At 40.6% G+C, this 15,471-nt stretch overlaps 2 protein-coding genes and 1 long non-coding RNA gene across 3 annotated transcripts in view; 1 reads left to right on the top strand and 2 right to left on the bottom strand.

The window, feature by feature from the left end:
• The window catches only part of LOC136444784 (protein wntless homolog), an 87,043-nt gene extending 75,045 nt beyond the window's left edge, over positions 1-11,998 (top strand). The window contains exons 2-3 of the mRNA XM_066442528.1: positions 9,306-9,480; positions 9,748-11,998. Coding sequence (XP_066298625.1) covers positions 9,306-9,480; positions 9,748-9,875 — 303 coding nt within the window. The 3' untranslated portion in view covers positions 9,876-11,998. The remainder of the gene's footprint in view (positions 1-9,305; positions 9,481-9,747) is intronic.
• LOC136444987 (uncharacterized) lies at positions 3,436-8,331 on the bottom strand. Its single transcript, XM_066442818.1, has 4 exons — positions 8,140-8,331; positions 7,025-7,126; positions 5,927-5,991; positions 3,436-5,525 (listed from the first exon to the last, which is right to left on the bottom strand). Exon 4 carries the CDS (start codon positions 5,506-5,508, stop codon positions 3,436-3,438), a length of 2,073 nt encoding a protein of 690 aa, XP_066298915.1. The 5' UTR covers positions 5,509-5,525; positions 5,927-5,991; positions 7,025-7,126; positions 8,140-8,331.
• Positions 11,999-13,485: 1,487 nt separating the features above from the next.
• Positions 13,486-15,041, bottom strand: LOC136444790 (uncharacterized). Its single transcript, XR_010757323.1, has 2 exons — positions 14,965-15,041; positions 13,486-14,556 (listed from the first exon to the last, which is right to left on the bottom strand). It is a non-coding gene; the product is annotated as an uncharacterized lncRNA (long non-coding RNA).
• Between the last annotated feature and the right edge of the window lie 430 nt (positions 15,042-15,471).

Here is a 15,471-nt window from a genome sequence, read left to right as displayed (position 1 = left end):
CAATCCTGAGATAAATGATGGTGGATTTTAGGTACACACATTCTGTGTTCTAAACATTCTATAGTCATGATTTTTATGTAGCAGATACATGTAACTCTTGTTCTGTGGAAAAATGTGAAGAATTGGTATCGGACTTGGCCCCCTAGCAGCTTTTTAAAACTGCAGTGGGCCTTTTTGAAGGAAATTTTGTAAGAGGTGAGCAGCACAAAGGATTGATGAATTATGATGTTTTTTTTGCAGCCATGTAGGTAGCTGAGGTGATAATTGACATAGTAAATCTGTTTTTGCTGAACATGACCCAATATGGTAAATTGATGAGGAAATCTTACAATTGCCCTCTGTGCTGGCCCAATCAGCTCCTCCATTGGTGTAATCGTGTTTGCCTGTATATATGGATGATGTTCAGCAACAAGGGAAAAACATTTCCCTGTGTGTAGTTGGTATTCAGCACCAGGGACAGATATATGAACCTGTGCATGTAAGGTGTTCAGCACCAAGGACAGGTGTCTTCGTGTGTTTGGATGGTGTTCAGCACCAAGGACAGGTGTGCCAAAAATAATTACTCAAGCAACTGGATAAAGTTTTGAAACAGTCAGAGGTTTCAGACAGCATCCACTGTCTTTCGTCAGTGACTAACGATAGGACTGAGAACACCAGTTTTATACCAAAACTCTGAATAGGTATGTTAATGAGGTTAAGACAATTTAGGATGTCTTGAAGTAGTCTTTAAAAGAAGATTAATTCAAGACAAAGTTTTGTGCCAATAGTTCAATTAGCTACTGTTGATTTTAGTACAGTAACTAAATGTTGTTCGTCCGGGGGTGGGGGGTGATGGTCAGCACATTATCCCAAGTGCCTGAAAGTTCAACGCGTAGACCCCCTTTCCTGTTGAGGGCGGGGTTGTACATCCTCTCATATATTGCTTCTCTAATTCCCCGTTCAAACCAGCGTTCTTCACGATCTAGGATGTCCGTGGATTCAAGATTGAATGAGTGTCCCTGGTTGTGTTTTAGATGGTGGTAAATGGCAGAGGAGTAGCGGTTAGCGCTCTTTCTGCAATGTTCCTTGTACCTTTCCTTTAGTGGTCGACTTGTCTCCCCAATGTACATGTTATTGCAGTTCGGTTCTTCACATTTCAGTTTGTAGATGACATTGGCTTTGATGCCTTTTTCAGGCCTGTCTTTTGGATGGACCAATTTCTGCCTGAGAGTTGAGTGAGGTTTGAAGTTAGTGGCAATGTTGAAGTTTCGGAAGATTCTTCTGAGTTTTTCCGATACTCCTTGGACGTAGGGAATGGTAATGTTGGCCTTGTTTCTGTTGGTCAATGGTTTGCACTTGAGTGTTTTCTTAGACTGGTCAGAAGGTTTGAGGGCTTTGTTGAAGGTCCAATTTTGGTAGCCACACTTGGCTAAGGCCGCACGGAGATGCCTGTGTTCGTCTGTTTTTGCTTCGTCTGAGGTGATGACATTGTCTGCCCGATGGAAGAGAGTTTTGATCACTGCTAGTTTAAAAACTGGTGTTCTCAGTCCTATCGTTAGTCACTGACGAAAGACAGTGGATGCTGTCTGAAACGTCTGACTGTTTCAAAACTTTATCCAGTTGCTTGAGTAATTATTTTTGGCGTATCTTACTACCTGGATGTCTAACTTTCATCAACGCAACGACAGGTGTGTTTGTGTGTTTGGATGGTGTTTAGCACCAAGGACAGATATGTTTACATGTGTGTGGATAGTGTTCAGCACCAAGGATAGTTGGATTTACCTGTGAGTGTATGTTGTTCAGCACCAGGGACAGGTGTGTTTGTGTGTTTGGATGGTGTTCAGCACCAGGGACAGGTGTGTTTGTGTGTTTGGATGGTGTCCAACCTCAATCATAGTGTAACACACTAGCCCCACAGGCACACAGAGATTGGGACCACTTGGCCAACACAGTTGAGTTTCCCTCAGTATTTAGCATTTATTGAATATCTGACAATACAATGTACATGGGTCAGCCAGGCAGCAAGTCTTGAGGCTTCCCTCAGAGATACAGCTCAAACAAACATACTCAGTAAGCACAGCATAAGCAAGTTGCACTTGTGAAAGTGCATTGAATTTCTGGTCTTGTGTTCCAGTTTTGTAAAAATTTGCAAGCCGTCAGTACTGTGTCCAGTATAGGAGCCAATTTCAAAATTTAGTTGTTTTTCATTGCTGTTAGACATTATCTACCAAGCAAATGATCTCACTTTGCTTTAGCTTTGCATGATGTTTTATGTAATTTAAGTGTGTCATTCAACTCACTGGTTCAAAAGCTATCCATTATTACATAGTTATCAATTATTAAAAGTAAATATCAACAGTAATCAAACTAGCCCTGTCACCCTGATACATGCTATGTGTTAAGCTTAATCAAATCTATCTAAAAACCTGCAGTTTCTCTATGTAAATTGCACAGTTTGTAACTACTGCTCTATTTAATACAGTACAAGACATCAGTCCTTTGTCCAGTGCAAGCCAATTTAAAATAAGTTCTTTTACATAACTTTTAGCTATTATTTGTATCAACCAAGCAAGTCCTTTCATCAGGAATATAGATGTACAGTACTTTCAAACTAGGTTTTTATACAATTGTACGTAATTTAAGCATGTAATTTTACTCACTAGGTTACCTATGATTACACTGAAGTGATCAATTCTATACAGGACTGTATGTACAAGTTACAGTCACAGTGTAACTAAGAAGTTAATTTCAGCAAAGTGAATCTTTGAATCTTGTATTCTAGTACATGTATTAAAAAAAGTGCACACAGTAATGCAACTAGTCCTGTCACCCTAATATGTGGTAAGTACTAAGTTTGCTGAAAACTATAAAAACTACAAATTATTTGTTACAAATTCCACACAGAAGCATTTTTTCTATACATATGGAGACATAATATACAGGAAAAGGGTTCGATTTTGAAAAGGATTGTACTACACCTTTATAGAATAAAGTGGAATATTCTTAACACAGTAGAATATAGAATATCGTCAACGTGATAATATTTCTTATTACCTCTGATAGTAGTTTTTGTTATTCTTACATGTGTATCCTCATACTCATAGTGTCAAAGGTTTTTTTTGCTTGAAATATGTTGTTTCTATCATCAAAATGACCATGAATATACTTATCAGTGTTTATCAGATCTCCATGCCACGCAATCTTTTATATAGTGTATGTTAGCTTTAGAACCCTAAACCTGTCCTGGTATGACAATTTCTTAAGCCCGCATACTCTTTTCTTCTTACCCCTTGTAAACTTTTTTCTTTCTCTACCACCAATGAGTGGTAACTGTATGGTGCCCCTCACTCTAAATGTGGGTGTATCATTGATTTGTTCATTGATAGGAAAGCCTCTTTATCTGCAATGGTTAAGTGTTCTCTAATGGTGGTGTGAATCATAAGGCAGCAGGGATGTTTAGGTGTGCTGCTGCTGACTGCTGGGGTTCCTCAGGGGTTCATAGTGGTTTGGACTATCAGCACCAGGGGCAGCTGCTGTCTGTGATTGGTTATCAACTGACTCATCATCGTTCTGATACACGATAACCTGTGGACCAGCTGCAGCATCTTTAGCAGCTGCTGCTATCACCTGGCTGTTCTGATAGTTGTGGGACTTTGGACCTTGCTTTGCAGATTCTATTTCTTCATCGTTCTCATATTCGATAACCTGTGGACCAGCTGCAGCATCTTTAGCAGCTGCTATTACCTGGCTGTTCTCATATTGGTGGGACTTTTGACCTTCTCTTGCTTGTTGACTCTCTCCGTTCTCAGAGCACAGGGAAGGAGATGGAACCTCGTAACCATTGTTGAAGCTGCCGAGATGCTGCGTTTGTCCTGAGGCTGGTTGTGGTCTTTGTGATGGACTAATGACGTCGTTATACTCTGCCTCATCTGTCCATGTCTCACGACCACTGATTGTGCCACCAGCTTCATCTGCTAATTCACTATGGGCAGCGGCCTGACCGGGGCCAGTTTGATTGTCAGGAGGAAGAGGAGGGGGTAAAACCAAATAACCAAAGTTGTCAACACCATGCATGTTGCCTGCACCATGGTGTGGACTTTCTGTCTGGTTGATTTCGGCGATGGTGTTGTACTCTATGTCAACATCATCAGTTGGAACGTTATAGATATGTTGGCTGTCCTCTGTACCAGGATGTGACATTTCACTGTTAATGCCTGCAGGCTGCCTTGTCTGGTCACGACCACTGGATGTGCCTGCCGGGTTTGAGTTGCTAGAATTCTGCACAGACTTAGGATCCCTTTCTCTCCTCTTATACATGCACCATACTGTCAAGGCAATAGCGGAAATAATGAACAGTCCAAGAAAAAAAAACACAGTAGCAACAAGGGGCACAGACAGGACAATGCCACCCCCAGTAGGGCCAGAAATGATTTCTGTTATCGTGGACTGAAAGGCAAAAGGGGATCTTGAGTCAGTTCTGGCTGTAGACCAGCCTGGGTTACGGTCAGCAGTGGGTGTGTTGCTGGCTGTTGGGGATGATGTTGGTGCCTTTGATGTTGACTTTGCTGAATGATGAAAAGTAGTAGAACTGCTGATTGTAGACAAGTTAAGAGTAGAGGCAACAATGCGTTTTGTGCTCAAAGTGAAGTAGACTGGTGTTGTATCTTCACAGATCAGGTCTTCAGGATTTACATCCCGTAAGTATTGCCCTGTGAGGTTACCAGGTCCAGCACATATTATCTGGTTCTCAAATGGGTAGGACCCGGTCATCCTCTGCTTAAAGGGAGCCATCCTACAGTCACACTGCCAGGGGTTGTTGTTAATGTTGACAGTTGAAATAGAGGCCAGTATGTCATATATGTCGGCTGCAATGGTGCTGATGCTGTTGTACCCCACATTTAGACTGCGAACCTGTGTTGTGTCATTGAACATGCCTGCCTCAATACTGCGGATGTCATTCCAGTTGAGGCTAAGCCTCTCTAGGCTACCAAGTCCAGCAAATATGTCAGCTGGTAGGTTAGTTATCTGGTTCTGGTAAAGCCACAATGTCCGCAGTTTACCAAGTCCCTCAAATGTGTCAGCTGAGAGACTAGTTATCTGGTTCTGGTGAAGATCCAACCACTCCAGGTTGCTAATGTCCACAAATATGTCAGCTGGTAGGTTAGTTATCTGGTTTTCATCAAGGTTCAGGTAAGTTAGGCTGATTAAGTTGTTGAATGTCTTGTTATGGATCATGGAGATCTGATTGTCACTAAAATATAAACCTGTCAATCTCCTATACCTTGAGAAATCAGACTGACTTAAGTTTGTGATGGCATTATTATCCAAGTCAAGCACAGTGATGGTTGTAGGCAGGTCCTGAGGAACACTGGTGAGGCCTTTCCTGATGCAGTAACAGTGTGATGAACAGCTGCTGCTGCTGCAGCCACTGCCTGATGAACACCTGCTGCTGCTGCAGGCTGCGGTCGGTCCAGCTTCCTTCAGGACGATCAGCAGAAGAACGAGCATCCTCCTCGCTTTGTAGTACATACTGGGGTGTAGCCTTCCTAGAACAGAGATTAGATACATTAGCATGGAAATCATTCTGTGTTGGCAGGAGTCAACAAGTCTTGAAAAAATTGCTTTCCTGATAGGGCCTGTAAATGGTCATTTCCACTGGCCAAAACCAACTGTCCACTGGCCCGAAATTTAACCTTTTCCGGCTGTGTTTCAATTAAGAAATGAGTTCAGAATTCAGAAGGTATTACACAAACTGGCAATTATGCAAATTAAACCTAATTTGCATGGCCAACATCTTATTGAATAATTCTCACCAACAATATTTACATGCCAAAAGTCATGAAAATCAATGATTCATCCTTCAGTTTGAATATCTATCCTCAACCAGGCCCTCAATGCATGCACAACAAAGACAGACTTAAGGACAAATCAGTAAGACTGATCCTACCTTGATCCTTCAAGGAAGGACTGCAGGGCACAGATGTTTCAGTGGGCAAGACAAGGAAATGGTGTCTGCAAAAATAAACATAGGCGTGTAAGTTCAAAAAACCATGAAGGATATTATTCATGGTTTACACGAAATATATATATACAGGAACACCTCAGTATTCAGGCTGAAAAAGTTTACATGTATGTGAAGAATTCAGAAACATGAAGAATTCCATGATCCTCTGTAACTGACATTACATAATACTCATTCATTCATTCATTCATTCATGTTTATTGCATGTTCATGCCCTTCCGGGCTAAATGCATTATAAGTAATACAATTGTGCATTGTAATAACAGAAAAAAAAATGAAGAAAACTATTCTATGTTCTATCTACTTCTAAAGTTTACACGCTACTTCTCTCTTCTTGAGACATGTGTACACGAATTCACAGAGTTTCTCAATTACAGATTGATTATTCGATGACATCAAGTATGTGAACAGTTTGTCATTTGTTAAGTTTGTATATCTCTGGTCTAGTTGTATTGCGTTAACCAAAGAGATGCGTAAATCTTTGTACAGGGAGCATTCTAGAATAAAATGTACTTCATCTTCTATAGAGTTCTAATTACAGAGTGCACATAGCCTATCGCTAGGAGGAGTCCGGCTGTATCTACCAGTTTCAATATGCAGTGGATGGTCGCTAATTCTTAGCTTAGCCATGGCTCGGCGATGGCTAAGCTAAGAATACATAATACTGTACAGTAGTAACTTAACATGTATAATGTCAATCTTCCTTGTCTTGTTGACACAACTACATCTTATTTGAGACCTCGAATTATCTTCTGTATTTCCCTTAAGAATAAGTGGAAATCTATGGAAAGACCCTTATTATGTTTTAATTTCAGTAAGGAAATATTTTCAGAAGGTGACTGTGCCAACCAAGTGCGTTCTGACAGTGTTCCTGTCAGACATTTCCTTGTCGCCGTGTTGTTATGACGTATGAACCAAATAATTGATCAGACAATCGTTCAACTATTTAACCTTTCATGGCCAAAAATACATGACATATATCAAGTATCATGTAGGATAATAGTCAAGAGGTGATCGACTTACCTCAGTATGAAAGGAGGTTCTACAAACTCCTTAAAGTCTTGGGGAGTCTGTCTTAAGTGTGTCCTTCAACTCAGCGCTGAGCTCTTGAAGTGGTTGGCCTACCTGAGGTTAAATATAGACGTTGGATTTAGCCGACACTGCCTATTGTCCCACATGCCCTCAGGTGATACCTGTGGTAGTTACATGTGCCAACCGTCTGAACATAATGAGTTGTTTTTTATGCTCTGTTAAGTATTGGGGCTTGAAATACATGAACTTAAATTTTTCCTAAACCATGATTCAGCTATCAGGTAAACCATTAATGCAAAATCCTGGTTTCATTCATCCATTAGACTTGCAAGAACAATACTTTGAAATTTTCCTGCAATTTTTTTTTTCGTGCAAACTGCAGGTGATAGGTATGTATTTCATGCCCCGTGGTATGAAGTCAGAAGCCAAATTAGTTATTCAGGGAATTTAATGGTTTTCATTACTAAGAAAACTTCTGATTTGTGCGTGCATTAGTGTGTGCTTGACTGTGTGTGTGTGTGTGTGTGTGTTTGTGTGTGCGTGTGTATGTGTGTGTGTGTGTGTGCATGTTTGTTTGTTTTCTTGTTTCTTACAGGCATTTGTGACTCTTCTAACCAAAGATTATAAATGTAGACGTGGAAATCATGGAAAGCTTCTGCTATTTCGAAATCAAAAAAAGCTGATAACAGAAGTTGGCTGTGTGCCAACCCAGTGCCTGAATCAGACACTGTTCCTGTCTGATATTTCCTCGTCGCCATTTTGTCATGACGCAGGAACCAAACATGTTGACACAAGTACATGTACATGTATGTTTGAATCCTTAAATCTCCTTCTTATTAAAGCTGTACAAGTTTCTTAAGAAGAAGTGGAAATGAGACTTTTTGGGACTTAAACCTTGAGTGAGAATCGCTTGTATCAGAAAAAATGTGACTGTGTGCCAACCCAGTGCCTTCTGACACTGTTCCTGTTTGACATTTCCTTGTCGCCATTTTTTTGTGTCGTATGAACCAAACTTTAGATCTGACAATTCTTCCAACTATGAACTGTCATGGACAAAAAATACATCAGGTATCATGTAGGGACTAAGAAAAAGTTGATTGACTAACCTTAGCACAAAAAGAAGTTGTCTTCAGTCCGCAAACTCCTTAAAGTGTTGGGGAGTCTGTCTTAGGTGTGTCCCTCACCTCAGCGCTGAGTTCATGAGGTGGTTGGACTACCCGAGGTTGAATATAGATGTTGGGTTCGGTGGACACTGTCTCTTGTTTTACATGCCCACAGGTGATACCTGTAATGTGGTTGGACTACCTTAGGTCAATCATAAGCATTTAAGGTTAAGCTGATTCTGCCTATCGTCTTACATGCCCACAGGTGATACCTGTGATATACATGTGCCAGCCGTCTGAACATAATGAGTTGTTTGTGATGTACACTGTCAAAACTGCTATCAGGGCTAATACCTTCCTTTACTGAGACACTTTGCTTTATAAGTTCCTGTGGTTGTCTTGGACGGGAATCTTTATAGTATATGCTGTCAAAGCCCTACAACTAGGTCTTCATAATCAGCTGTGTCAAACCTTTTCTTGATTTGTTTTTTTGCCCACAGGGGTCTGTGGTATGATTCCTAATTATTGTGTAGATACACAGTTTTAAAATAAACTGTACAACATTAGAATATTTGATGCTAAAGAATGCGTGTCATTAATTATATTGCTGGCTTGGACCAGGCAGCCCTTCGAGGGTACCTAGCCTTGGGGGATGAACTACTGTAAATCTGTTTAATATTGCGGTTGGTGATTTTAGCGGTTGGGGAAAAGGTAGTAGTTCGACTGCATTTGATTTTAACGGTGGGAACAAACATCACTGTCTCAACCGGTAGTGATCAAATATTTGATGAAATTCGAGCGGTTAAACAGTGACCGTTACTAAAATAGAATTACCGTTAACAAATCAAGAATTACAGTATTTATCTTTATGTGCCACATGATGGGTGGCTGGAGTTTCTGTATTAAAGATGCAATTTTTCCCTGATACTCAAGCACCTGTTTTTGATATACTAACCTGAAATGTACTACATGATTGCTATGGTTACTGTAATGTAAAATACATGTTATTGTTATCATTATGTATACATAAGAAACATAAAGTTTAGTGTGTGTTGCAATGCCTTGTTGCTGCATGTTTTTGAAGAAAGCAATTCCTTGGGCACATTTTGGTGACATGTGGAGAGTTGCTCTCTTGATTTTAACGTTTGTTTCTGCTCGTTTGTGCCCAGGTTAACGAGGGCCACTGGAAGTGGGGGGAGGAGCACACGGTGGAGATCAACAGCGCGTTCCTGACGGGCGTGTACGGGATGTGGAACGTCTACGTGTTCAGCGTGATCTGTCTGTACGCGCCGAGCCACAAGAGGAAAGGTCTGGAGGGGCAGCAGTCCTCCAACATACAGCTGGGTACGTTTTTCTGTGTGTCTCTGTGTGTATGTGTTAGTGTATGTGTGTTTATGCGTGTATATGTGTGTGCGTTTGTGTCTCTGTCTGTTTTTGTGTGTGCATGTGTGTTTGTGTGTGTGTGTGTGTTTGTGTGTGTGCCTGTATTGTTGGATGTATCTGTGGGTGTGTGTGTTTGCGTAATATTCGACTGTGAATCATTTTGTCTGTGTGTGCTACATTGTATTTTCTTACTGGCATTTATAATTAGTGTTGTTTTCATAATTCCAGAACGTGAGACTTCTGAGGACGGGAGTAACGAGGAGATCGAGTTACGCCTGACAAACAGCCAGGCCAGCGGCGACGCGGGAGAGCTGTCCGTCATCTACAAGATCGCCGGCAAGGAGGCTCAAGAGTAGCCAATGGGAGGGGGCGAGTGAGGTGGCCAATCAGGGGAGCCAGTTTAGGGAGACTTTGTCTATCAGAATAGAGTGGTAGTAACCAATCAGCAATTCGGAAAAGTCCAACTTAACCAATCAGAAGTGAGTAGAATTAGCCAATCAGCTTTAGAGATAAGTTGAAATTAGCCTGTTTAAAGAAAGTTTTAATACAAGCCTATCAGAAAAGAGCTGAGGTGGCCAATCAGGTCTAAGGAAAATTCAAAGTTAGCAGAGATGGCCAATCAGAGCAAACCATGCATTTTAAAATTATCAACAAGGATTCAGCTATGCTTCTTTGAACTCACAAGTTATGACCTGATGTGGACCAAGTACAGTGTAATTTGAAGGAAGAAACATTTAATCATTTTTATGACACTTTCATGACAACTTCAGTTGTTAAAAAACCCACTTTTCATGATTGTATTACATGTAGAAACTGCACCACACTTCACACATACATGCATTCTGAATTGGTTCCTTGACGTTTCAGGGGTTTCCTGACTTCCATAGGACCACTTTATAAAGCAGACCACTATCTATAAACTGTTAAGTTCTGCTTTTTAATGAAATGTTTCTGTCTTTTGGAAGGATTTAACAATCTAGCTACCCCGCCTGAAATGTGTCACTAACAACTTTGTAATCATTTGTCCAAAATCATTTGAGACAAAATACTGTACCATAATCATTGATCTTGATCCATAACTGTGTTATGCCATATTGAATGTTGCCATAGTTAAGAAGGGAACTGTCAAACTTCCCAAGTTAAAGACTGTAGATGTTAAATGTAGTAATGTATATATGTTTATGTTAGATGCTTGGTGCCAGAGGGACCATATGAGTAGGTAATATTGCATTATTAGTATGTTTTAGGTGGCCATTTACATTTAGGTAAGATCTATTGTGTATATAGTTCATTTTGTTGCAATGTGAGAATTCAAAGTAGATTTTCATACAGACTCGAAACGTATGACCAGCTGTCTCTTCAACTTACAGACCACTGAGCTGTACTAAAACATGCGCCAAAAGAGGGTGGAATACTGGCATTGGGGTGTAGAAATGTGAAAAATAGTTCTGCACAGCGTATATTCGGCTATTTTTCTGAGGAACTGGCTATAGAATATTCCTTAAAAGTATGGAGGAATTGTTCTTCATATTCTAACATGTCATGTAAACATTCTAATGGCTTAGCCCTTTAACTGCGACCATTTCAGGCTGAATTCTCCCATGCTGAATGTGGGCTTTTGCTCAGACTGCATAACAATAAGAGAGTGTAAAAAGAAAGAGCCAGAAAGTTTTTGTTTTATTCTTGCCTATCATCATTCCATTAGTGCAATGTCTAAATGGTCTTGGTAACAGACCAATGCAACGTGAGGCCACATAATCTACATTTTAAATAGATGACAACTTCAAGTCTGAACCATTGTGATAAAGAATCTGGATGCAAAAGAAAACTTGGCTGTTTTTGCATAGGACATTTTACGACATGCTATTTTTACAACCATGTTATGGTAATGGCAACATATTCTTACTCTCCAAGCAGAGGAGTGGGTCAGCCTGGTTTTTGACGTTTTGGGCGTTTTTGTCGGGCTTTCTACTTTGTCATGTTTTTTTCAATGTCACCAACATAAAAAGGACACAAAGTAGAAAGCCCAACATAAACAGTACAAACGCTCGCTGTGACTTCTCACTTTTGTCTAAGATGTGAGCATCGCTCTCATCTGCCATAAGGAGCAAAATTTCTCCTCTTGTGGAGACAGACTTCATCTACCATGATAATTATTATGTCATCTGTGAAAAACAAGGTTATATTAGGTTATGGTCCATTCCGTGGGTCTGTTTCTCCTCGGCTAGTCAAGATTTATGTGTCTATTTATACATACATCAACTAAGTTACCTAGAGTTGTACATAGTTGTAGTGTTTTAACATAATGTGGAGCATATTTGTACTATCATAAGTTTAAGTACACTTGTTTGCATATGGCTTATTTTTAAAAGTCAATATTTGTATTAGATGGTAGACAACACTATTTCATACTCAAGACTTCCTTCGATCATGTCTGCAGAGCATGTTTGGAAAGAAATAAATGTTTTAACAGCAGAAATTTAATTCGTTGAGTCTGTTTATATCTACTGCATTTTTATTACATTTCAGATGGATTTTCGACAATGACAGTGTGTGTGTGTGTGTGTGTGTGTGTGTGTGTGTGTGTGTGCGCTGTGTGTATGTGCGCGTGTGTGTGTGTGTGTGTGTGTGTGTGTGTGTGTGTGTGTGTGTGTGTGTGTGTGTGTGTGTGTGTGTGTGTTTGTATCAAATTGTGTATGTGACTGTGGTATGTGAGCACGAGTGTGTGTGTGTGTGTGTGAATATAAGGCTTGCAGTTCGTGGCCAGAACTGAAGTTGCAGTAGTGGACTTTTCATCGTCAGGTACATTACCATATGAATGAAAACTAAGCACACAAGGTAGAAAAAATGAGCATTGTTGTTGATGAAGGGAAGAGTCGTGCCTTCAGGATAGAAGAAAAACAGTTTGAAATTTTCCTCTAGATGCTACCTAAAAAGATGGGTTTGTTTTTGGTCCTGTATGGAAGACTGGGCCATGACTTAAAAGCACCTATGGCCCTGTGTAACTCGCCAGAACCTACCCAAATCCAGGTGAGTTCACCCAAAACCAGCATGCCATTAGGTGCATTATCATAATTTACCCAAATAGCTCTGTCTGCTCTAGATTAAGTGATATATCGGAGCAAGACAACAACATGCATGATTTTTATACGTAAAAAAACATTATTCGTATTGTTCATTTCTAAGATGTCCAAATATATACGAATTAACCCGTATATCGGGAAGGAATCAAACGTACCCTCTGAAACGTTTCAGTTCTAGGACCACAAATGAAAATTCTACAGAGTTACTCTGGGCTTCAGACAAGATAATCCCGTGTTACGTCGTTCCTTGTTTAGAATGACAGCCTCCCAGTTTCGGGAGAAGATGTCAGCCCAAGTGGGCTGGCATGTGCGAGCCTTGGACGGCTGAGCTGAGCTGTCCTATGGCTTAGGAGATCACTAGTTCTCTGTCTGGGAACTTAGTGTCTCAAAAAACTAGGGCCCTCCGCGGTGCCCTAAAGGCCTGTCTGGCCACGCCAGGCTGTGTCGCAAGACGTCACGTTACACGATGTCGCATTATGTCAGAATTATACGAAATAATGTCAAAATATAACAAACTTTAGTCTTTATCAGTTCATTTTCCCACAATTTCCCTGACTCTTCTAGCCCTCCCCTCAATACAATGGATTTATTATTGCGGCCTTTTGTAACCCCAGCCCCACCTACACCCCTGCAAATCTTTAAACTACCTTAAGTCTAAGCATCTTTCGTTCGTGGTTTGGACACCAAAAAGGCCATTTGGGTAAATTATGTTCATGAACACCTGTAACACAGGTGAGTGTAATTAATCTGAATGTAATAACTGACTGATTGAGAGAAACCATGAAGACTGGTCGGGACATAAATTTGATCGTAGGCAAACTCCGGAGCCCCAGTGACTGATGTGAGGATTCAAAAAGACATTTAAGCACAAACAAAGAAACAATTGAAAGAAAAGGATTCTTTATTCCATACTTCAGACATAAACAAGAAAAGCAGGTAATAAAAATACATGTACTGAACCTCATTGTGTCATAAATGCTACTGCCAGAAATCTGACAAAGTAACAATGTCCAAAATGTACATTGAAACGAACGCAACTCTCTCATACTCATATGAATTCACACTATCACTTAAGATGTTAAAACAAAGCTTACATCAGTTAACACTAAATATGTTGTAACTTGTAACGCTTCTTCACCTCAACATCCATAAATCTACGGAATACACAAGTTCATTACAGTTGCATGCAAATCATGGTCACCATGCGAGGTTTCTAACAATAACAGCAGAACGGATAACTCTACTCACAATACGATGCAGAATATTATAACGCTATCCTCTCAATGACTTATGACAATCTTTTCTACAAGAGTAAAAAAAATAGATAAACACATAACATACTACAGCCTATCAAGTAGATACACTTCTTTGCTTAGCACATCAACAATTATCATTAAAAGGTTTGCTTATTTTGGCAAAGTTGACGAGTGATCAACTACAACTAAATTCCACAGCCCGTGTTCTGATGAGATACACTACTTCCACAGGGTGCATCTTTCACTTGTGGTCCAGTCACCCAAAAGACAATTTGGATAAATTATGTTGATAAGCTTTTCTTACACAGGTGATCGTAATTAAGGATGAATCTATCAATTGTTATCCTGGTGAATTATGAAGTTTCTACAGTACTCCTTTACAGAATTCTTTATTTCATTTTCAAAGTACTCATACGCAAGTTTCCATAAGAAACAATGCGAGATATATCTATACCGTATGAAGTTGAAGGCAATCCGTTTTACAGTTGTAAAATCGTGGGCATACGGTATTTCTATACCTTCTTTGTTTTTACATCTGTAAAATGGACTCCGATGAGCTTTTCACCGGTCCCCGCAGCAGGAGGAAGATGTCGGTTCTGGGATTCCCTTGAACTTCTGTACCGCTCCCCAGCTGGAGGAAGATGCCGGCTCTGGCCGTGGGTTCACCCAGACAGGCTCGGCGACCAGCACTGCAGAAACTGGGAAAAGGAACTATAACTCACCTTACCATAGTTTTATTCATCATTTGCTACTGACATTAGACAATGATTAAACAACAAGCATCCGTAACAGCTTCACGACCAGATGAAGATGATGGGACAACAACAACAGTAGAAGAACATTTTTTTTTTCTTTTTGGGGTTACAGTAGAAGAACATCAAACTATTCTCTCCTGCCTCATGATATATTTCCGAAATGAGCCAGTTACTGTTATTGAAAAGGCGCCGCACATCCTTGAAACGTTACGGCGGACAACCACAAATCGTTCTATATAAACATGCAAAATAAGACATCCACACCAAACCAATGACATTATTGAACAAACACAGCATTAGCATTGCATAACTCTCGATGTATCGACATAACCGGAACAGCAAGATTCATACCTGCATACCTGGTCCTTTAACGTTGCACCGTAAAACCGCGGAATCGAAGAATCCTGATTGAGACGTGCACAGGTAACCTGACCTTTAACCTTAAGTTCACAATGGCACCTGATACCCACATAACGTCGCGGTATGTCAGACATACTATCAAACACGTCTGCAGACGACCCTGTTCTAGTATGAAAGCTCCAACTGTTGTTCCTCAACTGTATAACCAACTCTACAACAATCTATCTTTTCCCAACGGCCCTGATTTGCACCCTTGTCGTTTTGTTTCCCGTTGTTTGGCCACTCCGCGTTCTCCTCCGCTCATCTCTATACATCTTCATAGCGGCCTGCAACTGACGGTGCCACGGTGCAAGCAAAGCGCCGCCCAGTGACGGATGATGGTACTGCAGGCGCTGGCATCAGTCCACCGTCACAGTCGGGCTGCACCTGACCGTGACACGGCCATGCTGAAGCGCCGCCTAGTGAAGGGCGACGGTACTGCAGCTCAAAAATAAGCAG

This window comes from Branchiostoma lanceolatum, chromosome 11, assembly GCF_035083965.1.
Source record: "Branchiostoma lanceolatum isolate klBraLanc5 chromosome 11, klBraLanc5.hap2, whole genome shotgun sequence".
NCBI lineage: Eukaryota > Metazoa > Chordata > Leptocardii > Amphioxiformes > Branchiostomatidae > Branchiostoma > Branchiostoma lanceolatum.
The sequence above is the reverse complement of the archived record's forward strand: the minus strand, read 5'-3'. Positions and strand labels throughout refer to the sequence as shown.